The sequence below is a fragment of the Cloeon dipterum genome, chromosome X (genome assembly GCF_949628265.1).
Source record: "Cloeon dipterum chromosome X, ieCloDipt1.1, whole genome shotgun sequence".
Lineage (NCBI taxonomy): Eukaryota > Metazoa > Arthropoda > Insecta > Ephemeroptera > Baetidae > Cloeon > Cloeon dipterum.
This window is the reverse complement of record NC_088790.1, coordinates 26,614,315-26,637,181: the sequence shown is the minus strand read 5'-3', so window position 1 is coordinate 26,637,181 and position 22,867 is coordinate 26,614,315. Positions and strand designations below refer to the sequence as shown.

The following is a 22,867-nucleotide window of genomic DNA, read 5'->3' as shown; positions in this document are numbered from 1 at the left end:
CTTTAAGGCGCTAAATGGGGAAAATTTCAAAATGAATTAGACATTTTCCAAGATTTACGGCAAAGAAATTAAAATATAATTCGAAAAAACCATGAAAACTAGAGAGACTAGGAATTAAATTGCTGAATTGATCCATGCACTCCTGTTTTCTTTGAAGTTTCGGATAATATTTCAATTTACTTGCCAAAAAATCTTGGAAAATTATCTCGTTCCTTCTTGATAATTAATTTGTCCATTTAAAATTTTTTAAACTAAATTTTCCAAATTCCCTTGCGGGTAAATTTTGAATTTTAACATAAATCAAACACCTTCAAGTTCTAATAATAGCAGCGGTCTTTTTATTTTGTCACAAAAAATCTAAACAAAAATATTTGGAGCATTCCAGATTATTGCCATTCTTTTCCCGATGGAAATTTCTACTCCCGGTGGTAGTTGACGGAGGCAAAAGTGTCGAGCGAGTGGTCACGAAGTGCGAGATGTTTAGAGCAAATTGCGGCTCTATGTGTTTGGCGTTTGAAAGGCAAACAATGGCGAGCGAGAATTCGGAGCGGCGCATTTCTCCATTGTTTGTGCTGCACTCGTGAAGTGTGTGATTTTATAAGCGTGCTGCGTGCGCTCTTCTCTCGGAAAAGTCAAACAAAAATGAAGACATAAATCAGGTGCAAATATTTTTCTAGCACGCGGCGCTGACCGTCACAAACGCGGTGCTGAGCTCATGTTTTGGAAAGAAATGAAATTACTGAGAATGCGCGAACCCTTCCTTGACTCGGTTCCCAGCCGCGAGGTGAGCTGCGTGGCCTACAATTAAAACAAAAGCTCTGAATGAACTGCCGTTGGTCCATATCTTGCTGTAATTATTGCTGCCTCGTCACAAAAAAACCTGTTCATCCATTCATCAAGCAATTAGCGTGCCATCAAAAATATTCCGCCAAAACAATAAATTAAAAGCCAGCTAACATAATTATTATATTTTTCGTCTTCCTGGGAAACACTTTTCGGGTGAAAATTGATGTAAACTGGAACACGACCGGCAGGCAGGCAGGCAGGCAGGCAAGCGGAGAGACAAGACATTCCGCACCTTGACAAAGAAAGAAAATAATACTAAAGTCGGCTTCTATTTTTACCCGGTCACGTCTGCAGGCAGATAGTTCTGCCGATTCGCCACAGGGAAGCCCGCGATGCTGATGATGATGAGTCGCTGGAGCAAAATTATCGCTTATTCAATCTCATCGGACTCGTTTCCAAACGTCATTCTTCAAAAATTAATCTAAAAGCTGTCTCTCGAATCAAATGGAAATTAATTTACTTTCTATCATATCATTTGCACGAAACTAGGAACAAACAAAATGACTGTTCTCCTGTTTTAATTAAAAATAAGTCTCAATAAATCTAGGATAGCGTGTGAGTTAGCCTTTAATAATACCTCTTTGGGTCAGAGCGCGCGGCAGTTTCTTCGTAAACGGATAATTTTTTTCTTTCTCGGTTAATGCCGTCATTAGAGCCGCGAACGTAAAATTTAAGTATGCGTGCTCGGTGCTGTCGGAACAGAACACAATGTGGACGCGCGCGCGTCTGTATTATTTTTATTAGAGGAGGAAGAGCCCGTTTGCACTCGCAGCTGCGCCGTTTGTTGGTGTTAGAAGAGCATACACTAGGGTGCTCCAGCAATCCGACGACGCCGCTACAGCCAGCGAGAGGGGCCAGATGCCGTGTACCAGAGCTTACGTTACGTGATTGTCAGATGGGAATTTTAGTATAATTATTATCCTGAGAAACAAGCATGAAATTGCTCTCTTCGCAGCATCCTGCTCGCGCGCGAGAAATCTCCGACAAAACTGACTGCTCAGTTTGGAAACCACTCCCATTCGCCAAATTGAATTGTACGGTGCGATGAGCAGCGAGTTTCTTGGCTCTCTAGTTGAAATTCGAGCGAGTTTTTCACCAAGTTAAACTGGAATTTGAGTTGGGCCTGTTTTGGTCCAGGAAATTGCTTTTAATCAATTTATACCATTAAAACAAATTTCTAAAACCCACAAAATCCAGCATTTCCTTCTAAATGACCATTTTCTGCGTTGGAAATAGATGGCGCCAGTGTATATCTACGATTTTAAGTAACTTTCGCTGCGATTTCAGACTCAATCCAGCTGCTGCTGTGCTCTCTGCACTTAAAATGATTTCTTGGGGTGAGCTTGAACTAAAAATCGGTTCAGCCAATCGCAGTAGAAACGTAGGAAACAATTTTTAAATGAAAAGTCATTGCTGACGTGTTTCTACGACGATTAGCTACACTTTTTTTATTTTTAGCACGTCAAAATAAATCGTTTGAAGTGACTCACGCAGTTACAGGATTGAGTTTAAACAGGGACGTTTTAGGGGATGATCAAACTGAAGCAAAATGGAAACCCTCACGCCCTTAATTGAGCCTAATTCCTTGCATGGCCAAAAAACCACAAAAACAATCGCATTCCAAATGACTGAGGGGTGGTAGGGGGTGAATATTTGATGCATCAACCTTTAATTAATTTATTCAAGGTACCATTCTGAAAATTTGAACCTGATGTGTCCACAACTGGAGAGCAGAAATCACGCAAAAAGGTTATATCTTTTTTAGGGGGCGGAGAAGGGTTGAAAATCACGGAGGATGAAAAATTTTCTCTTCACTATTTAGCTTAAAATAACCAACATTTGAATTAACCTCGGGATTTTTTTGTATAAGTTCTATTTAGAAGGATTCAAAATGCAATTGGAATTAATTTCTAATTTTTTTCGTCAATATTTTTTAAAAAGTTACAGTTGTAAAAACAGCTTTTGGATCCCTCAAGGGTTACTGAGCTCAAATTATTTCGCTTTGTCTCAGAAATTTTCATATTGGCCATTACAAGAATCGCTTATAAATACTTCTCATAATTATGTCTGAGAATAATAAAAAAACATTAATTAATATTTTATTGAAAGTATATAACGTAACATCTATCTCATCATCGAGGACAACTACTACTTCATTTCCTCGTAATTAAATTGTGTTCCTTATTTGCGAAAGAACGGGAGCATCATCCGCCAAGCAATTAACAATCGTATCAGTTGCGAAAACTGTCAGTTACTTTCGTTTGCGTCGAGGTGCTCTTCATTGTCGGCTCGGTGAGACCAAATTCACTGCTGATACCGAGTTAGAAAGTCAGCTGACGCGCGCATTGTATAATTCTTCTTTCTCGAAAAGCATTCCCACAAAGTTCTCGCGGCGCGCATACTTATTTTCGAGTCAGTGTGCCGCGGCTGCATGTTTTAAAAATAAAAAAGCCCGATGCATTATACGGTGGAACGAACTTGTGAGCTGCTGGGAATTTTGTGATCTCGCGGCTGAAAACTCGGTGAGAATCTCGCGACATTTGCGCTTGTTCCTCACCAAGCAAGAAGAAATGCTGATGTCAAATTTTAATGACCGAACCGCAATTATTTTATCCTGTCTCTGCTCTCTCTCTCGCTGCTAAAAGTGCAAATTGACAGTTTCGGATTACCGAACTCTGCGGCCGCAATCTTTTTTTACGACTTGAATAACGTAAGTAAATTGACGCTATCGAAAAAACGAATTCGCCCACGGAGAATCGCGTGAATTCTGTCTATTAATTATCCGGTTCCAAACCTTTCTTACACAATTATGTAATTTCAGGGTTTTTTTATTCGAAAAAAATTCCTGCTTTTAATTTGGCTTCGTCTCGAGATCCAGATTAAAGCCGAGCATCGTAAAGCAATTTCCACCTGCTTTTCGCCGCCGATTTTTAAGCGGTCGAGTCACGACAGGCAGGCATAACTCTTGATATTCACAGAATTTGATATTCACATCGGCAGCTTTGATACACTAAAAGTATGAACATGAATTTCAAATCGAAAAGTCGAATAACGGGCTTGGCTTTATGGCACCTACCTCTCTCGAGCTCTTCTGCACGTCAGTAGCCGCTGAACACACACACACACACACACAGAGCACAGACGCGCGGTAAGAGAGGCGTACATTCGAGATAGTGCGCGCCTTTGGAAAAACGTGATTTGTTACTTTCTTGTGTCACTCGAATATGTATTTTTATCGAATTTCAAGGCAAATGCTTGTAAATTGATGGCTTCAACACTTCTGAAAATCCATTAATGTCCCCATTTCGGAACAGACATCCAAGGATTTAAGAGAAAAGTCATTAACTTCAAGCACCAAAACAAACATGGAATTAAATTTAAATAATGTATTTTAAGCTAAGTAATAAAATATGTCTCATGAGATAAACAGAACCCGAACAGCAAAATTTGTCCAGATGAGAGCCGTGAAAATCGGCAGGGAAATTGTCTCCCTGTTGAAAATCTTGATAGGAATTTTCTTCACAGTTTGAATCGAAATCCAGGTCGTTTAACTCTCCCAAAATTTAACAAAATCCAAATTTTAATTGTTAAATGTCCTGATCAAATCATTGCACAGTTCAATTTTTGCTAGATTTTCCACGGAAAATTATTTAACTCAGGGTTGCATTTGCTTGCCACCCGGTTTTTTCTCCACTGGTTTTTTATCACTCAATTTCTTGCGCAAGAAATGAATTTATTGCATTTTTCCCTTGTGAAAATCTAAAATTTGCGGTCAGAGTGGCCGAAATTTCCTCTACTGTGCGGATTTTTTCTTTTAAATTGCCATTTTCTGCCTCAATTTTCCAAAAATTTATCTTTGACAATTTTTCTAGTCGAGGTCATGAGCTAATAATTAAAACTGACAATGAGGTGCAAATATTGCCCCCAAGAAACTGGTTAAAATTGAATTTTACCACTGCACTGCATTTTATTATTAAATTTTGGCTGAATGAAATTGACCACTATAGCAGACATTTTTGCGCCTCACTTCTCGGCGCTCTCATTTTCTCTCCTCTGCCTATTAGCCATAATAAAAACACCAGCGCCGAGTATGGTAATTACCCCGCCGCGAGAAAGAGGAGAAAAACGTCGATGCATATTCAAACAGCACACGTTTGTAGCACAATTTAAATGCCAGGTCTGCGCGGCGGCGAAGGAAAACACGCTCGGCTGCAGGAAAACAATTCGCCGATTTTTGTGAGAATCTACTTATGACGCAAGTCGTCGGACCGCGGGACGAAAGAGGACAGCCCGAGAAAGAAATACATATATTTAAACGCGTTATCCGCTTACTGATATAATAATGCGGAGCGCCGCGAGTCGGATTTGAAAGTTGTTAAACAGAGATCGCGCTCGACAGCAACTTGACACTCGCGGTTGAGGTCTTGCCAGGACTGGTTCTCCGCAGACTCAAAAATGCACACCGCGCGTGAAATTCGATGAACGACCTTGTTGCTTTTCAATTCAGATCCACCCTCCGGAAAAATGCCTTTGTTTCCAGCGCGTGCGAAAATACGGACAGTCTTTTTGAGGATGTCCAGTAAAAATGTCTCTCCGGGAGAAGAAAATATAGGAATTTGCTTTTAAAATTGTCTTTAATTTAATAATCGAGACAAATTAAAATTGTCATGCGAAAATCTTGAGCAAAAACCTGTTCAATTTCTAATGATTAAACTTTTTGCTCCTATTTCAGCTGAAATAATTTCGAAATTTTGAGTTTGGCTACAATTTTGACAAGCCACTGCGAAAAAATCTTGAGTAAAAATGCTAGGATATAAAGAGACGTGTTTTTTCAGAAGCTTAAAATTATTTCTAAGCATTAATCGTAAATCCTTAATGATAAATTTATCTTTCTAGGTGGATTAAAAAATTTACTAGCAACACAAGCTTAAAACTTATGGTTTAAATTAGAAAAACAATTTATTTTGCTATAAAAACCAGGAACTAAATAAATACTGGATTTGAATCATGGTTTCAAACCCTGATTTTTTTGAAACTCTTTCTTACCAATCACTTTTAATGTTTAATTATTAAATTTAATTTATATAAAATGCACAGAGACTTAATTCCTGTAATTTTTGAAAATGTATATCAAGTGGAGGCTTAATTGCGTCGGAACAGCTGCACAAATAATGTTGAATTAAATTGGTCTCATCCTAATGAACCTTCCCGGCGCAGCCTAATCGCTCTTTGTCTTTGTCAGCACTTTTTGCGGCATTATCTTCTTCTCGAGAGCGAGGTTCAGTTATATATTATGTACGAGTGTGTGATTTGAATGCAAAAAAATGCGTACAAGCCGTTGACTCCGCTGGCCATGAAAATTATTCCGCTCTTATCATGGCGTAAAATCAAATTGTAATGAAACTATAGCCGATTAGAATGTCTATACAGAAGAAACGAAACTGCATCTCCGCGCCACCCCGTTATAATTAATTAAGGCAGCGTGTGCTATTTGGAAAATCAAGTTTGCGTGACCTGATGAATAAATCCGTGCATAACATTGAAGAGCGCTCGCGAAAGCTACAAAGCGTGAAGCGATATTTTCTGCCCCGAAAAGCCAGATTGTGCGTTTCTTTTTCTTGGGAACGAAACGATAGCCATTATTGACGACTGAACATTTTTTCTACTAATATATGGACTTTTTGAGCGGTGGAGTGAAACATTTTATATTACTCTTGATCAGATTTTTTTTTCTAAAACAATATTAATCGTCACGGTTGCATCAATTTTATGAGCCTCTTTTTCTTTTATTTAAAATTAATTTTTATCCGCGGCACATTGTACATATTTTATAATATCTCGTCACGGCAACGGCCTTGCATTTTTTGCACTCTTTCGCAAACAACTTTTGCCTTTTTCGGGCCAGGAATTTCAATTACCGCGCGCGCCAGACATTTTTGGCCTGCAAACACAATTACGCGGGCAAACGAGGAGCCTCTCTGACCGATCAAGGGCGAAACAAAGCTTCCTTGATGCTGCCTTTAATTAGTTAATTATTCTCACGAGTGTCGTTTTGTCAGTTTGGCAACAAAAAGAAAGAAACACAGCAGTGACGAAGCAGCAATTTTGATTTATGAAATGCCCAAGTCGGTCGGTCGAGCGTTACATAAAAGTTGGATGCGGCAAGGAAGAGAAATGAAGCCAACAACACGCACTCGACTCGCACCATGTTTAGCCCGAGATGCCCCTTTTTCGCTGTAAACTGCATTTCATTTCTGCGCCGCTTTTTTGTTTGTTTGATTGTTCGGCTGTCATTGTGCGACCTTGAGAGCTGGATTCGCATCTAGGAAAAAGCACTGAGTCACCAGTAGCCGACTCACATTCACAATTATAGCGCACGCACTTCACACTTCACACTTTACACGCACCCGCATCAAATTTTCCGAAAGTTTTGGTGAAAATTTTAATTAAAAAAAAATCTCTCCGAATTTAATTTTAATTGTGGTTTGGCACATTTTTGTCGGGGGATATGCAGGTTTCTATAAGGTCGCCTTCCTAATTTTTCTATGCTCATCGTCTCTAAACAAACAATGACTTAATGAATTCAGTGGGTAGAAAAAAGTGACGGGCCTGTCAGATTGAATTTGTTGATGCGGCCTATACACGAAAACAAAAAAGCAGCGCTCGGATGGAGCAAAAAGTCAAAACCCAGCACCTGCCAGGCGCAATCACCGATTCTTTCTCAGTTTGTAGAATTCGCGGCGACTCCTGGCATTTCCTAGAAGTTCGTTGTGTGATTATTGCACTTCCAGGTAGGCGAGCGACTCGAAAAAGCGACTACCACACACACACATACATGCACTCGATCCGTTATGAATTTTTTAATGAGAGCCGAACGCGCAAATTAACCGCCGTTTCATTTGCTCTGCGGCGAGTTATCAATTTTATCTATCCAACTGGTTTCACAATTAATGCCTTTAAATGGCATGTTTGTTCCGTCTGGAACTTCATTTTGGTTAATTGATTAATAGCCGCCAAGGTAACAAGAAAACTCGGCTCGTTCAGATGATTGATACTCGCTAACATGAGTAGTTGATTTACCGTATCAGCCGGCGCGCTGCATTCCTCTTCAGATTTTAGGCAATTACTGTGACATGATGATGAAAACGGCTGATTAAAGAAAACAAGTTCGGAATGATGATCGGTTGGAAGGAATTAATGCAGAACTCACATTTTTCTTGGTACTTGTTCATTAATTATTATTGGAAATACGTATTTATGACAGCAAAATTCATCAAATTTTAAAACATTTAAAGAGGAATGATACTGCAAAAGCCTCGAAAATCCTTGTTGCCAGTGCATGAACTCATCCCTTAGGGTTCGTTTAAAGCCAAAATTGACCTGAGAAGCACTGTAATTTTTCTAGAAAATTGGCTGGAAAGTTAGCGTGCTTTTCAAATGGTAATGGCTGTCTCCTTACTTGAAATCCGATTTTATTTCAAAACCAAGAGTTTCCCCAATAAGTGGCAAACACCGTTGGACAGATCTCGAAAAGAGGAATCGAAATATGCCAAGAAAACATGTTCAAGCACTTTACATTTTGGAGAAAATTGGCAAAATTTGAATTTTTACTGTAGGAAGGTCCTTTTTTATTATTGCAAATTGTTGGACAAATTATTCATCGATCAATTGTTTATGGCATCCAAAAATTCAAATAATTTTCAATTGTTGCCCTGTATCAATCCACTAAACCAACAAAACCTTTACCAAAAATTTTTACAAAATGGTTCAATAAAAAATGTGAGATCAGCAGCACATTGAAATTATCTTCTCCACTTTATCGCTTTATAGCTGCAATTTACTTTCCGTTCGTTTCAAAGTCTATAGTAGCAGTGCAACAGATTATTATTTTCAAAATGAGTCAAGTTCTTCATTAATGCGGTCAATGTGCTTTTGATTAAATATTAAGTGCCGCGCATCAAATTTAGTAATTTGTAGCGAGAAACTGCATATCCTAGATGAACACATCAAGTATGATGACCTTAATTGCCCATTTGTTTACAAGAAACTTGGTCTTTCTATCTCTCTTTCTCTCTCACTTGGCGCTGTTGAACTGACGTTGAAGAGAAATCCCTCCAGATTTTCGTCCGCGCGTTTTGCTAAAAAGGTGAATGTCGTCGCTCTGCTGGCATTCGACCTGAGAGACTCCTGGCGGTGACCTTCAAAAGCACCCGATTGTCTTGTACCTTAACTGTAATCCAAGTGTTTTTATTCCCCCCGGCCGAGAATGAGATGCACACACGCGAAAAGGGGCAATAAATAATCATTTGGCCGGCGCACACGCTCTCTCGCCAGTTGCGCTCCTTTCTGTTCCCTTGCCCCTTGCTCGCCCGGTAATAATAATTATAACCCACTGAGTTGCCCATTTTAAACGGGTTATTTCTTCAAAGAACTCTGTGCAAAAATTCAGTGTGCCAAAGGCTGTTTCCTAATTGGATTATTATTTATTTTTAAAATTTAGCGGTACTTGGAAGTTTCAAACGGTTATTAGTTTTTTTTCGGGTAATTATTTTATAAATAAATCAAAATCTACAAATCGGGGTTTGATAATACATAATTTGTAGGCTCTAGGAGGAATTTCTTTTCCCTTTCTGGAATCGCCGCCAGGTCTGTACCATTTTTCACAGCCAAACGATTTATCTGTTGTCTATTGTTGAAAGAACAAAATTAGTATGATTACCGTATTTGATAACTATTCCTTTCCTGGTCTGAAGTATTTTAATTTATAAATTTATGAACATATCTAATTAAACATTTAAAGTGGAATGATACTGGGCAACAATTGAAAATTATTTGAATTGTTGGATGCCATAAACAATTTGCTCAACAATTTGCAATAATAAAAAGGACCTTCCTACAGTAAAAATTCAAATTTTGCCAATTTTCTCCAAAATTAACAGCGCTTGAACATATTTTCTTGGCATATTCCGATTTCTCTCGTCGAGATCTGTCCAATTGTGTATGCCACTTATTGGGGAAACTCTTGGTTTTGAAATTAAATCGGATTTCAAGTAAGGAGACAGCCATTACCATTTGAAAAGCACGCTAACTTTCCAGCCAATTTTCTCAAAAAATTACAGCGCTTTTCTTAGGTCAATTTAGGCTTTCACTGAATCCTAAGGGATGAGTTTATGCATTGGCAACAAGCATTTTCCAGGCTTTTCCAATATCATTCCTCTTTAAATCCTCTTTTGTTTCACTAAATTTAACGCGGTTCAAGTCGAAAATTATGTTCCATTAATCTAATTAAATTCTCCGAGTCTAAAATTGACGACCCTGATGCTTCCAAGAGCGTTAGTTTCTCGATGATGTGTTGCATCTCTCATTTAGAGACAATAATTACGGCTCGCGCACGCATCCTCCGCAGCTCTTATCTCTGTCAGCACCTAGCACAGTTGTTGCCCGCTCATTTCAGCGGACGACCTCAAATCCCACACTTCGATCAGCGGTGCTGCTGCTTCTTCTTCTTCTTCATTCGCGCCAGATTTATCGATCCACCAGCAGCATCCGGCACGATTTCTTTCCTAATTTGCCGCGTGGAATCCGAGATAAATATTTATTCGCATGACCAGGAGGATATGTTCGTTCGTTCGTTCAATTCCGAGGGGCAATGCAGTCATGTTCCGCTGGCTTTCCAAAACACACACACCTGAGACCGAAAAGGATGCCTCATGAATGACGATAGCCGTCGTAAATTTGTAACGCGATACTTTGAAAGTCATGCTTTTCCGAAGGAAATATCACATTGACGTTTTCGGCAGATGGACTTTTTTATGGCAGTTTCTCCTCATCAACAAAAAAATGAAAAGGAAGCCTCAATCAATAACTAATTCTGATCGGGAGAGTAGTTCTCGGTTCTCAGTTCTCGTCGGATAATTTAGTTTGTTTTTGTCTGTTAATTTTGTCCGTTGCGTGTTCGAAATTATAGTTGTGTTCTTTGATTACATCTGAAGGAGACTGATGACTTGTGTATACGGAATAAAAGTCGGACGGAATTTTCGCCAATATCTTATTTCGAGAGTGTGTATGCCGCGTGTTCCCGCTCTTGACGGACGCGTGTGATTTATTTTATCTCGATCTGGGCTGCTTCATAAAAAACGTGACTTTCGGCGAGATTCCCCGTTTTACGGCCCCGCGGAGCAATATCAATTAGGCAAATTGTAAACAAAATGGGCACTCAGTTGTCGGAATATAAATCATCGAGGTTGGACCCTCGGCCCGTGTATTCAAAGACATTACATTTCTCTCTGACTCTGTTTTAAATATTTACAACAATTTAATGGTCTACTGCGTCCTTTTTTATATTTATTTTCTCCCATTGCTGCAATCTCTTCGTCAAAATCGCCTGGGAAAATTCCATTTGGCAATTGCTCCAAAGGGACACCGCCACTGGAGGCTTTCCAACAAATAATCGTCACATCAGGGTGATTAACGAGCGATCAGGGGTCGCCCTTTTGAACTCGAACGTGCAGGGAGCCCAACTCTCGTGATTCGCTTTTACGCAATCCCAGGTGGAAATTAAAAACAACAGCTTCCACGTTAGATGTTTTGAGGCCGTCGACATGCAGACGAATCGTTTGGCTTTTATTATTATATTTCTCGCATATTATCTCCAATTTGAATGCCAGCCAGCGATTTCAAACGCTGCACTCTCTCGTCTGGATTCCAGGATAATTTTACACGCCGCATGCCGTCGGCCTCATATCTTTTAGTGTGCTCTCGTGCCTACAACTATGTATTTATTAGTTAAAGTGTAAAATGTGGAGAAAGAGGAAATTGAATTGAAAACATCAGCATTTAGGTGTAATCGTTGAGACCTTGGAAAATTATTTTGGTACAAGTTTATTCACAATTTATAGATATTTATAGAATATGAACCGATTTCTCTTGAAAGAATTCTTCTGAATAAGGTGTAAATTGAAGGAATGGAGGCTCCAGGCTATTTTTGAAAAGGTTTTTATTAAAGACCGTCTTTGACGAAGTTTCTGAGCACACCAATCGATTCTTGAGGGTCGAATTAGGTACAGTGGATGTTTTTTCCGACCAAAAGGTCAAGCGCAACGTGCGTAGCACAAGTAGAACATTTTTCCCGCCAAAACAATATGAACGTATATGCGAGAACTGCGCAAGCGTCAGAGCTGGTTTGAGCACTTGCAGAGATACCGCCTTCTTTTGCCAGCTCTGACACATGCGCACTTCTCGCATTCCTATTGTTTTGGCGAGAAAAAGGTACGCACGTCGCGCCGCACTTTTTGGTCGGAAAAAATATCCACTTTACCTAATTCGACCCTCAAGAATCGATTGGTGTGCTCAGAAACTTCTTTAAAGACGGTCAAAATTTACTCTTTAAATTTCTATAAATTGTTAAACAGGAAATATTGACAGCAAATTTATTTGTAATTATATAAATTTAAAAAAAAAACAATTTAAATTTTTTATGATAATGTCATGACGCAAAATTACTTCCAAAAACTGCTGAAAAAATTCAGTTTTTAATTTCCTTGGACAATTTTATACTGTCGTGAATTTTCTATTGGACATTTTTACCGATTACAACGGCTTTCGAGCATTTTTCTGTCAGGCAATTCATCATCCTTTACCTAATCTTGTTTAAAAAAGAATGTTGCTGACTCGTAACCGCATGGTCAATCCAATGAAGTAGAGATCAATTTTCGCCTCGTCGGCAGGCGAGGCCAGTTATATTGGCAACGCGTCTCTTTTGTTCACATACGCGAGAGAGAGCCACTCTTCACACTTACAGACAATTACGATCGGCCCGCCGAGATTGGGCAAATGAAAGAGGCAATACGTCAAAATAAGTGTCCTTTTACTTTCGCCTTGCGCGGAAAGTCACCTTGGACGGCCGCATTGTCGAGCAAAACGTCAAAAGGTGTATCGCTTGATATCTGAATAATCCGGCCGGCTCGAAATTGTCGAGGGCAAAAAAATACGGAGCTGACAGCATCTTCTGTGTCTCTCCTCGCCATTAGGTGACGCGCTGATTATGCCCTGATTTACTTTTTTTCTTCTTCTCGTGTCTCTCTTCTAGCTCGGCTCTTCGTACCTTGACACGCTTCTTGAAATTAGTCTCAGCGATTAATTCGACGCCTTTTTGCTCCGAGAAATAATAAGAGAGATGATTGGTTTCCACACAGTGTAATATTGTCTTACCTCGAAGCTCATTTTCAATTCGAGATTCAAGGTTTATTAGGATTATTAATCTTCAGACTTGTTTCAACCGCAAACGGGAATTCAATACATTTCGAAGAAAGAATTTCTTAGATTTTGGACAGTCATTTATTCTGCTTGGAAATAGGTCGTTCATTCAAATCGGTAGCACTTTTTCTCCAGCGCTGAAGCACGATCCAATTAAAATTATTGAGTAAAAGGGACCGTCCAAAATCGCAGCTCACGCGTTGGACAAAAGACGGATCATTTCACACGTCTCGATCGGATTATCCCGAATTAGGAACACACACTGCATGCATCGCTCGAATCACGACGCATAAACGCGCCGTAATTATTATCCTCTGCCCAGAGAGAAAGAAAGTCCGCCGCTGGCCGGGCCGTTTATTTTTCAAAGGTGCCAATAGCGTCTTTTTGAAACTAACTATTATTATAAAATCAAACTGGCCCGCAGAGCTCTTCTGCTCTCTTCTTTGTTTTGTCCCCGAAATGTCGCTTATTAATAATTACTTTCGCCTTCGAGGTTCAATTAAAGTGACGAGACGTCTGCCACATTTTTGTAACTCGATCGTCCCAGTTATTTTAATCTCTACTATTATAGCGCTGCGGCCATATTTGGTACATGATAATTTTATTAGGCCCGTTACATTCTGTGAACTATTAATTTTATTTTAATTAAATCGGGCTTTCTTTCTGTGTTGTATTCTTATTGCGGCATCTGGAATGGTAATTTTTTTCACTAAAATTTAACAAATTTTGCTAAATAATTGCGACTTTAATCAGTGTGAGGACATTTATATCGTTTTTACACAACTTTTTGGGTTTCAAAATCAGGGTTGCATTTGCTTACCCCCCGGTGTGTTTCACCACTGGTTTTTACCACTAAATTTTTACCAATTTCTTGCGCAAGAATTGCAAGAAATTAATTTATTCCATTTTTCTTCAGTGAAAATCTAAAATTTCGGTCGGTGTGCTCAAAATTTCCTCTACTGTGCAGATTTTTTCTTTTAAATTCCATTTTGCTGCCTCAATTTCTCAAAAAAAAAAATTATCAAGTTGAGGTTGTAAGCTAATAATTAGAAAATTATTGAAAAATAAGGTGAAAACATTGCCTGCAAGAAACTGGTAAAAATTAAAAAATAAAAACGCATTTTACCACTGCACTGGGGTTTTTGCAGCCATGTTCAAAATAAACTTCCAAGCTGTATACGCGAGTACCTCTGCTGTCGTAGTTAACCTGAAAACATTAAAAATAAGGGAGAGAGCGCACCTGTCGCCTGGCAAGGTTGGCAAAAACAGCTGTTTTCTCAAAGCAAGTGTTTCTCTGCCGCTGAAAGGTTGGAGGTGAGTCCTAAAATCTAAATTTATCCTCATTGCCAGGACTGTTTACTGATTTTGGTGGCTTTTGGACGAAATATAAAGGAAAATTTTCCAATACTTATTTTTTAAACTGAAAAATTGCCAAAGCTGTTAAATTCCACCTCGTCTTTTTATTATAACGTTGATCTAAAATGGATAAATATTTAAATATTGTCTGTCGAATTATCTGCTAAGTGTTTTTTTTAATTTAAGGGCTTTCGCAACTGATGAATTGAATGAGATTAATTTAAAAATGTCATAATTATAAACATTTAAACAAAAACTTCCTTAATGTTGTCGCTGTCACATTTAATTTTCACAAGTCTTGCTGTCACTGTCCCAATTCCGAGTCGAAAATTAATTTCCAGATGGCCGCAAAAAGAGAGAGTAACACATACGCAAGCGGAAACGCACCGAGCGTACGTACATGCACGCACACGCAAAAGATAAAACAAGAAGTAAACGCTAAAGTGGGTCTCTGGGAGAGCAGGCCGCGTACGTAAATGTGTGTTCCTCTCGGGCCGCTGACTGCGAGATGAACTCGGCGACGGCGATCTTTCTCCGCGCGCGGCTGCGGCTGCCGGTTTCGTTTTATGGCTCGCCTGCATAATTCGAGACATCCTCATTGTCGAGTAAATTATGTACATACGCGACGAGAGGTGTCACCTCATTAATTTGCAGCAGCGACCGACGCGTAACGGGGTTTGCACAGCTTTTGTGCCTCTTTCGAACACGCACTGCTCGCCTCACAATTCACAATCAGTGCGTCTCCGCGGGGATGTGAAAAAAGAGGCACAAATACCCAAATTCCAAAATGAGGCAGTCAGAAAAAATAAAAATGTTAGAAAGCAGTGCTTAAAAAATGAATGACAGTTATTTAAATTTGTCTTTAATAAATTTGAACTCTTTAAGGAAATTTATGTTGATTTTTTTATATTTTTTATTTTAATTTATAAATTTGGTGCAAAAAAATCTCCCATTTTAGAAAAAAATTCGTTTTTTAATTGTCTTAAAGTTAAAAATATTTAGTAGTAGTAAAATATTTTTTAGAATATGTAAGGCATAAATATTTCTCTTGAAGCAATATCCTGTTTGTTTAAATAAAACTCCAGATTAAAAAAATCGTGTATCATAGTTAAAACAATTTTGTTTTATTTCACCGTCGATTAAAATCAATCTGAAAAATTCCATTATATAAAAAAACTCGGCCTAAACTGTTTTTTTTTCACATCCCTAATAGAGCATCGGCCTCGTCTCTCACATATTCTGTGGCGCACTTCAATCACTGACGCAGAGGTCGATTATAATTCATTGTTCCCCGCAACGATTATCGAGACGCGCGATCGACGACCGCCATTCGAGATGAAAGGAAGATCTCGCGTCCTTTGTTGGCGGTGCGTTTCGTGCCAAGCGGACCTAATTAAAAGACGCTGATGAAAATTTGCTCAGCGAAATTCCTTTGCCACCGCCGTGCGCGTGTGGAGAGGTCAATATCGTGCATCTTGATGAGAAATTCGGCAAACGCTTTAGTCCTTAACCGCAAATACACACACCTGAAGGATTTTTCCAGTGGCATGTGGTTGGAAAATCGATTTTCTTTAATATTAAAATTATATGCTTGACCTAAATGTTGAGAAGACAATCTAAAATAAATTAAACACATATTATGATGAAGCAAAATTCAAATAAAGATGAAATTCCATTTTTCTTTGAATGAAGTTTAAATTTAAAAAAATCCTACGCTTGAGGGGTAGCCTGACGCCATTTTTTAACCGATTTGATTGTCTTATCAAACCTCAGGATAGACCACCAGTTTAAAAATCAACCTTTTTCCACGTATTTAAGTTTGTTGGTCTTCTAAATCGGCATATTTTTGCACAAATTATGATTTTCACGACACAATCGCAATTTTGTAAGCTGATTTTTAATTCCCCTGATTTTCTGGGACAGCGGCCTCCTCATTTTCCCACAAAATTAGTTATTTTGAAACCTCTAAAGTACCCTAAAAACATTAAAAGATGCTTAACAAAAAGAAAATTTGAACAATCGCAATTTTCTTACTTCTCGAAGTGCTTATTAAATTTAAAAAATAAACCATCAATAAAATTTGGAGTAAAATGTTCTCTTTCATGTGTGTTTCAGAAACGATGCCGCAGCCGGAGGTGTGCAGCAGCGAGGGCGACGCCGATTCCCAACGCGCAATGTCGGACACGCAGTCCGAACCGTCGTCCGAGGAGCTGCTGAGCGACCTGGGCTCGTCGCACGGCGGCACCCACTCGCTGTCGCCGCGCTCCAAGCCGATGAAGCTGCGGGGCCCGGCGCCACCGCCCAGCAACCCCTTGCAGTTTGTCAAGATCAAACCGCCGTCGCACTTGTACACGGCGCCGCCGGCCCCCAAGCCGGTCGTCGAGCGGGTGCGCAAGGAGGAAGCGGAGGACTGGCAAAATGTGAGCTATCCTTTCATCTCTGGCCATTTGTGCGCCGCGGTGCACCCACCCTCTCGAATTAATTTAGGACCGAGGAACAAGGGGCAATGCAAATGATGGTGCTTTAAGAAGAGTATTTTTTTTTGCTGAATGGAAAATTTTATTTTTTTACTGGTCAAATTGATTATTTATTTATTTTTAAACTCATTTGAACTCTATTAAAAATTGTTTAGCCGGCAAGTAGAGGCAATAATTTATTTAAAAATCATTACATGGTTTTTAAAAAATAATTTATCTTAAAAACCGAATTTTTCGACCCTTATTTGCGTCGTTCCCTCTGTTTTCCGCCCCAAAAAAATCAAATCTGAAGCCAATTTTTCGTTTAACTTTCTTCCATCTGCTTTTCCAACTCGTGGAATGACCATATTTTCTTGAAAATAACCATTTTTCGATCCTCATTTGCTCTAATTTTTACAAACTGATAAGGAAAATAGAGCTTGAAATTGGTTTAAGGGCCGTAAATTGTGCACTTTTGGAACCACAATTTCTCTAATTTAATTTTATTTGATACCGCATGCGTTTCAAAAAAATAATCAATTCAGGGTTGCAAAAATCCGCATTTTTTTGAAATATGCATTGCAGTGAAAAACAAACTTTTTTCAATTTAAACCAGTTTCTTGCAGGCAATGTTTGCACCTCATTTTTCAATAATTTTCTAATTGACCGGTTGCATAAACCCTTAGTTATTGAAGCCGCCAACAGATGGCGCGACCACAGACTTTCTTAAAAAATTTGTTTTAAGCGGTTTAAAGGCATTCCCGCTGCGATTTCAGACTCTATTTTGCTTTTTTTAATTAATTTGGTCATTTTTGATGTGCTGAAAACCAAAATCGGTTCAGCCATTCGTCGTAGAAACGTTCGAAAAGATTTTTTTATTTCAAAAAATAGTTTTTCACGATTCTACGGCGATTGGCTGAACCGATTTTGGTTTTCAGCACGTCAAAAAATAGCAAATTAATTGAAGAACGCACAGTAGCTAGATTGAGTCTGAAATCGCAGCGGAAGTGCCTTAAAATCGAAAGTCTACGGTGGCGCCATCTGTTGGCGGCTTCGAACACTTAGGGTTTATGCAACTGGTGAATTATTAGATTATAAAATTGTCATAGAGAAATTTTTGGAGCAATTGAGGCAGCAAATGGCAATTGAAGAGAAAAAAATCTGCTCTGTAGAGGAAATTTTGACCACTCCGACCGAAAATTTTAGATTTTCACAAGGGAAAATGGAATAAATTAATTTCTTGCGCAAGAAATTGGTAAAAAAAACCAAATGGCTAGCAAATGCATCCCTGAATTAATTTTTTGCATTATTTGTTATTTGTCCTGCAGTTAAAACCTTGCAGTGTACACTTTTATCTACAAAATATGCATCTTGATAAAGATGTCACATAATGAGAAAAGGCTATCAAGTGGCTGTCGTAAATTATGGTATTTTGGTCGCTTTGCCGCACATTCAGCGCAAAATCTACGATTAGATAAACTTGTTAGCCTTGTATATTGACTCTCGACCCTTATCTTCATGCCGAGAGCGGTGAGGCGTGTTTTAACAAAGTCGCTTCTTTTCAGGACCTGGACGGTTGGAAAGCCAATCGAAGGAAACGACAGGAGCAGCTCGTCGAAAGGGTTTCCGAGTTCAAGAGGCAAGACAGCGACCCGGGATCCGGCTCCAGAAAAAGCAAAACATTCAGCGAGATGATGAAGTGAGTCTTGTTTGCGATCATTGTTTTCTAATTGCTTGATCGATTCCATTCAGGTCACGGAAACACAACTTGGTGTTGTACGATGATGACAACGAAATCAACTTTTCCGAGTTAGGCCTCAGCAGCGCCGACAAGAATAAGGAGCAGCAGGCCTCCTCGCTCGAGCACCAGTTTGAAGTTAGCAACAATAATAACACTAGCGCAGAGCCGAATGGACAGCACTCTGAGACGAAGAAGGAGAGCAAAGTCAAGGAAATCGTTTCTGAGCGGAAAACTACAGTGGTGAGAGTGCATTATTATTTTTACAAATCTAGGAAAAGTCAAAGATATATGAATAATAGCTATAAATTACTTGCAAAAGCTGTAAGTGTTTTATTATAAATTTAAAAATATGTTAAATGAGCCCTCGTCAGTTACCAAAATATTTGGCAAAATTTTCTTTTGAAAAATTGCTGTTATGCTGTGGGAGAAAATACTGAGACAAATCAATGAGCCAAATTTAAAGGAAAAAAAGAAAGCAACACTTTTCTTTAGGCAAAACCCTTTCCAAAAAACGGCATTAATTCCAACGTTGCGAAAAACCCACTTATTTAAAAAAATGGAGTAAAGTGGTAAAAAGCATTTTTTTAATTTAAACCAGTTTGTTGCAGTTTTCAGTAATTTTCTAATTATTTGCTCATGATCTCAACTTGAAAAATTGCCAGAGATTAATTTTTGGAGCAATTGAGGCAGCAAATGGCAATTGAAAAGAAAATATCTGCACAGTAGAGGAAATTTTGACCACTCGGAGCGCAAATTTTAGATTTTCATTGGTGAAAAATAGAATAAATTATTCATTTCTTGCGCAAGAAATTGGTAAAAATTAAGTGGTGTAAAAAGCAAATTTTTTGCAACCCTGATTAATTCTGTCTAATGATTGGTTTCAAAATGTCTAAAAAATATTTGTTACTATCGAAGAAACACATACACATTAAAAAATACTAATTACCCATTTTAACAACGATTTTATTTCATTTCATTCCATTTGTGTTCAGGTCGAAGAGGAGTGCACATATGAAAAAGCGATAAAGGACTACGCAGAGTTCTCGTCGACGCGGTTAAGCGCGAGCAAGCCATCCGCGGAAATCGTGCAGCCGCCCAGTGAATTGAACGTCAACAATAACAACAACAACATCAACAAAGAGGTGTCCAACAAAAAATACGCGGCGACTGCTGTGAAGGAAGTCAAAGTGGTGACGGAGACCATCATAGCGAGCGACTCGGACGAGTTTTTGGACACGGAGGAAGAGCAGCAATTGCAGCAGCCGGCGCCCAAACTGGAAGAGCCTGCTCCCAGAGCTGCTCCTGTGATCAAGTCCAGCGTCGTCAAGAAACTGTCAGGCTCCGCTTCAGCCTCCATGTTTACTAGAACGGATCATTTTAATCTTCACAACAATAACAATCAAGATATCTTCAAATCAAAAGACGGTGCGTGAATTTTGGATTTATTTATTATTATTATTTTTTAATTTAAATAATACTTAAAATGCAGTTTTATTTATTGGAAAAGCCTGGTTTTTCGGTAAGATATTTCCCCAAAAAAATATCATCTTGGCATTTCTTCAGTCCATTGCATTACTTTATGGGAAATTTACAAATATCGATTAAATATTTTTTCAATACATAACGATATTTATAATTTCTCCGCAATTTTTCTTTGTATCTCAACCAAATCAACCGTTTATACAGAACCCAGCTTGCCCACGTCACCACTGAGCCCGAGCTCTTCAACCAACCGCTTCGAAAACCTGGAAATCAAACCGATCACAGACAAAATCAGCAAGTTCGAGAAGTCCATCGAAGAGTCGGTGCTGTTCAACCCGCCCACCAAGAAGCACAGGCCGCCGGTGCCGTCGAAGCCCCCCAAGACGGCCCCTCCTGCCCCTCCAGTGCCCTTGATGGCCCCTCCCCCGCCCTCAGTCTTCCCTACAGCGCCTCTGACGGCACCTCCCCTGCCGTCAGTGCCCTTGATTGCCCCTCTCCTGCCCACGGTCGCCCCTCCAGTGCCCCTGACGGCCCCTCCCCTGCCCATGTTCGCCCCTCCAGCCGTCCCCAAGGAGGTGGAGGAGCCTGTGGCTGCAATGCCCGTCTCGCCGGGCAGCAGCGTCTGCAACGACGTTCCCGACGCTGTCAGGCCGATCACAGAGCTGCCCAGGGCACTCAGTCCCAGGGACAGGTCGCCCATGGGTGGAGAGGACTCTGGAGTGCACACGGCTGATAGTGTCAGGTGATTAGAATTTATTGTTTTCCATTTTTAATTTTCTGAATAATTTAAAATAAAAAATCTTCATTTTTGATATTTTAATTTTGATGTTGCAGCCAATCTGATGAGGTGGAAGAAGAAGACCCCACAGCTCCTGGATCGGTGTCTTCCGGCCTCCTCGACATTATCAGTGCCCCAATTGTCGACCACGAGGTTTGAAACCATTAAACTCATCGTGTTTCACTCTTATAACTGTATTATTCCCTTCAGCTTTCCGCTCTTTTGGCGCCTCCAACAAAAATGGAACCGCCCAGAGAAAAGCCGCCCCCGCCGCCTCCGGTCGGAACTGCAGATGACACTGAAACGATGAGAAAGTGCTTCCTGGGACTTGAAATCACAAGTAAAAAAATTAAATTTACCACAAAAATGGTGGAAATTTCAAATTAAAATAATCAAGTTGAAAAAAAAATCCAGCTCCTTGTTGAGGAAAGCGTTTTAATTTCTATTTGTTGGCTCTTTAATGAATGAAATGATGGCAAGTAAATTTTAAAGCCTGCCTTTGAAAGAACATGTATTAATTTTTCCCCTTTTTAATTATTCTTTTGCAGAGACGCCTCCTCCAGTTCCGCCGCCGGTTCCTCCACCGCAAACGAACGAAAAGAAAGACGAATTCCTGAGCAACCAGCTGAAGGAAAAGCTGCTGAAGCTGGAGGAAGAGAAGAACAACGTGATCAACCTGGAGAAGAAGGTCACTGCTGAGAGAGTAAGCCCTTGACGGTGCCCCTTCTAGCCTGTGGTGTGGTGTCGGTACTGATTTACCAAAATTAATCCCGCTTCCATATTTGACTGCATCTCTCTAAGTCAGCTAGTTGAGTAGACTCTAGCAACAAATGCAAATCGGCCTGTGTACAAAATACATGGACGAACGACCAGTTTTCCGCACGCGGCGGTTCCTTGCTACACAAAATTTGTCCAAAGGGCAGCCTTATAAACGGCTCTTTCCAGCGGGAGGTGAAAAAAGGTTTGATTGAAACTCGGCCAAAATTATTATGTTTTTAAAAATATTTTAAGGTTTGTTTGGGCCCAATATATGATTAAAATCAGGAAAAGATATAAAATGCGATTTTTATGCATTTTTTAAAAATTATTTAGATTATTTTGTAGGTTGTTAGAATGCTAAAGAGGTGTCGAAATAAACCACTCTCTACTAGTTTAAAATTTGTCCCTTTTGGAAGCCGAAATAGTTAAATTTTAAGGTGTTTTTTTTTTTCAAAACTTTGTGCCTCTGTAAATTAGGCAATTTTTGATTACGGAAAATGTAATCAGGGTTGCAAAAACCCGCATTTAAAAAAAAAATCAATTTTAACTCCAGTTTCTTGCAGGCAATGTTTGCACCTCAGTTTTCAATAATTCTCTAATTATTTTCTTATGACCTTGACTTGAAAAATTGTCAGAGATATTTTTTTGGAGAAATTGAGGCAGCAAGTCGCTATTTAAATGAAAAAATCTGCACAGTAGAGGAAATTTTGACCATTCCAACCTCAAATTGCACGGGGGAAAAAGAATAAATTTATTTCTTGCATAAGATATTGGTAAAAATTGAGTGGTACGCAAATGCAACCCTGGATGAAATAATTTTGTTTCATCAAATTCAAATCGATTAAACCCTTCCAACTTTTTGTCACCTCCAAATGGAAAGAGCCATTTACAATTTTGGTTCTCATTATTTCAACTCCTTACCAGGCAGCTAGTCTTTTATTGTAGGCAATATAAGAAGAAAGAAATCTTCAGGTGAAATCTTAACACAAAATCGTTAGTTAATTATATTTGGACAAATTTTAACGCACTGATTATAAACATAAGGTTTCGTAGGGTTAGCCTCAATAATTTATATACATATATTACAGTATATATTATACAAAATACTTTGCTACTATGGTTATTGTGGATTACCCTTTGGTTAGACTTAATGGATTTGGATAAACAATAAAAGCATCGTGAGATGAAGTCATC

General features: G+C 39.2%; 1 protein-coding gene across 3 annotated transcripts in view; it reads left to right on the top strand.

Annotated features, from left to right (window-relative positions):
- LOC135945046 (proteoglycan 4-like) overlaps nt 1–22,867 on the top strand; it is a 45,256-nt gene that overhangs the window by 15,269 nt on the left and 7,120 nt on the right. For all 3 annotated transcript variants that reach the window (XM_065492431.1, XM_065492430.1, XM_065492429.1), the window contains exons 2-9: nt 16,573–16,877; nt 18,479–18,612; nt 18,666–18,894; nt 19,647–20,079; nt 20,341–20,878; nt 20,971–21,067; nt 21,125–21,254; nt 21,463–21,617. In XM_065492431.1, the coding sequence (XP_065348503.1) occupies nt 16,578–16,877; nt 18,479–18,612; nt 18,666–18,894; nt 19,647–20,079; nt 20,341–20,878; nt 20,971–21,067; nt 21,125–21,254; nt 21,463–21,617 (2,016 nt within the window). In that variant the 5' untranslated portion in view covers nt 16,573–16,577. The remainder of the gene's footprint in view (nt 1–16,572; nt 16,878–18,478; nt 18,613–18,665; nt 18,895–19,646; nt 20,080–20,340; nt 20,879–20,970; nt 21,068–21,124; nt 21,255–21,462; nt 21,618–22,867) is intronic.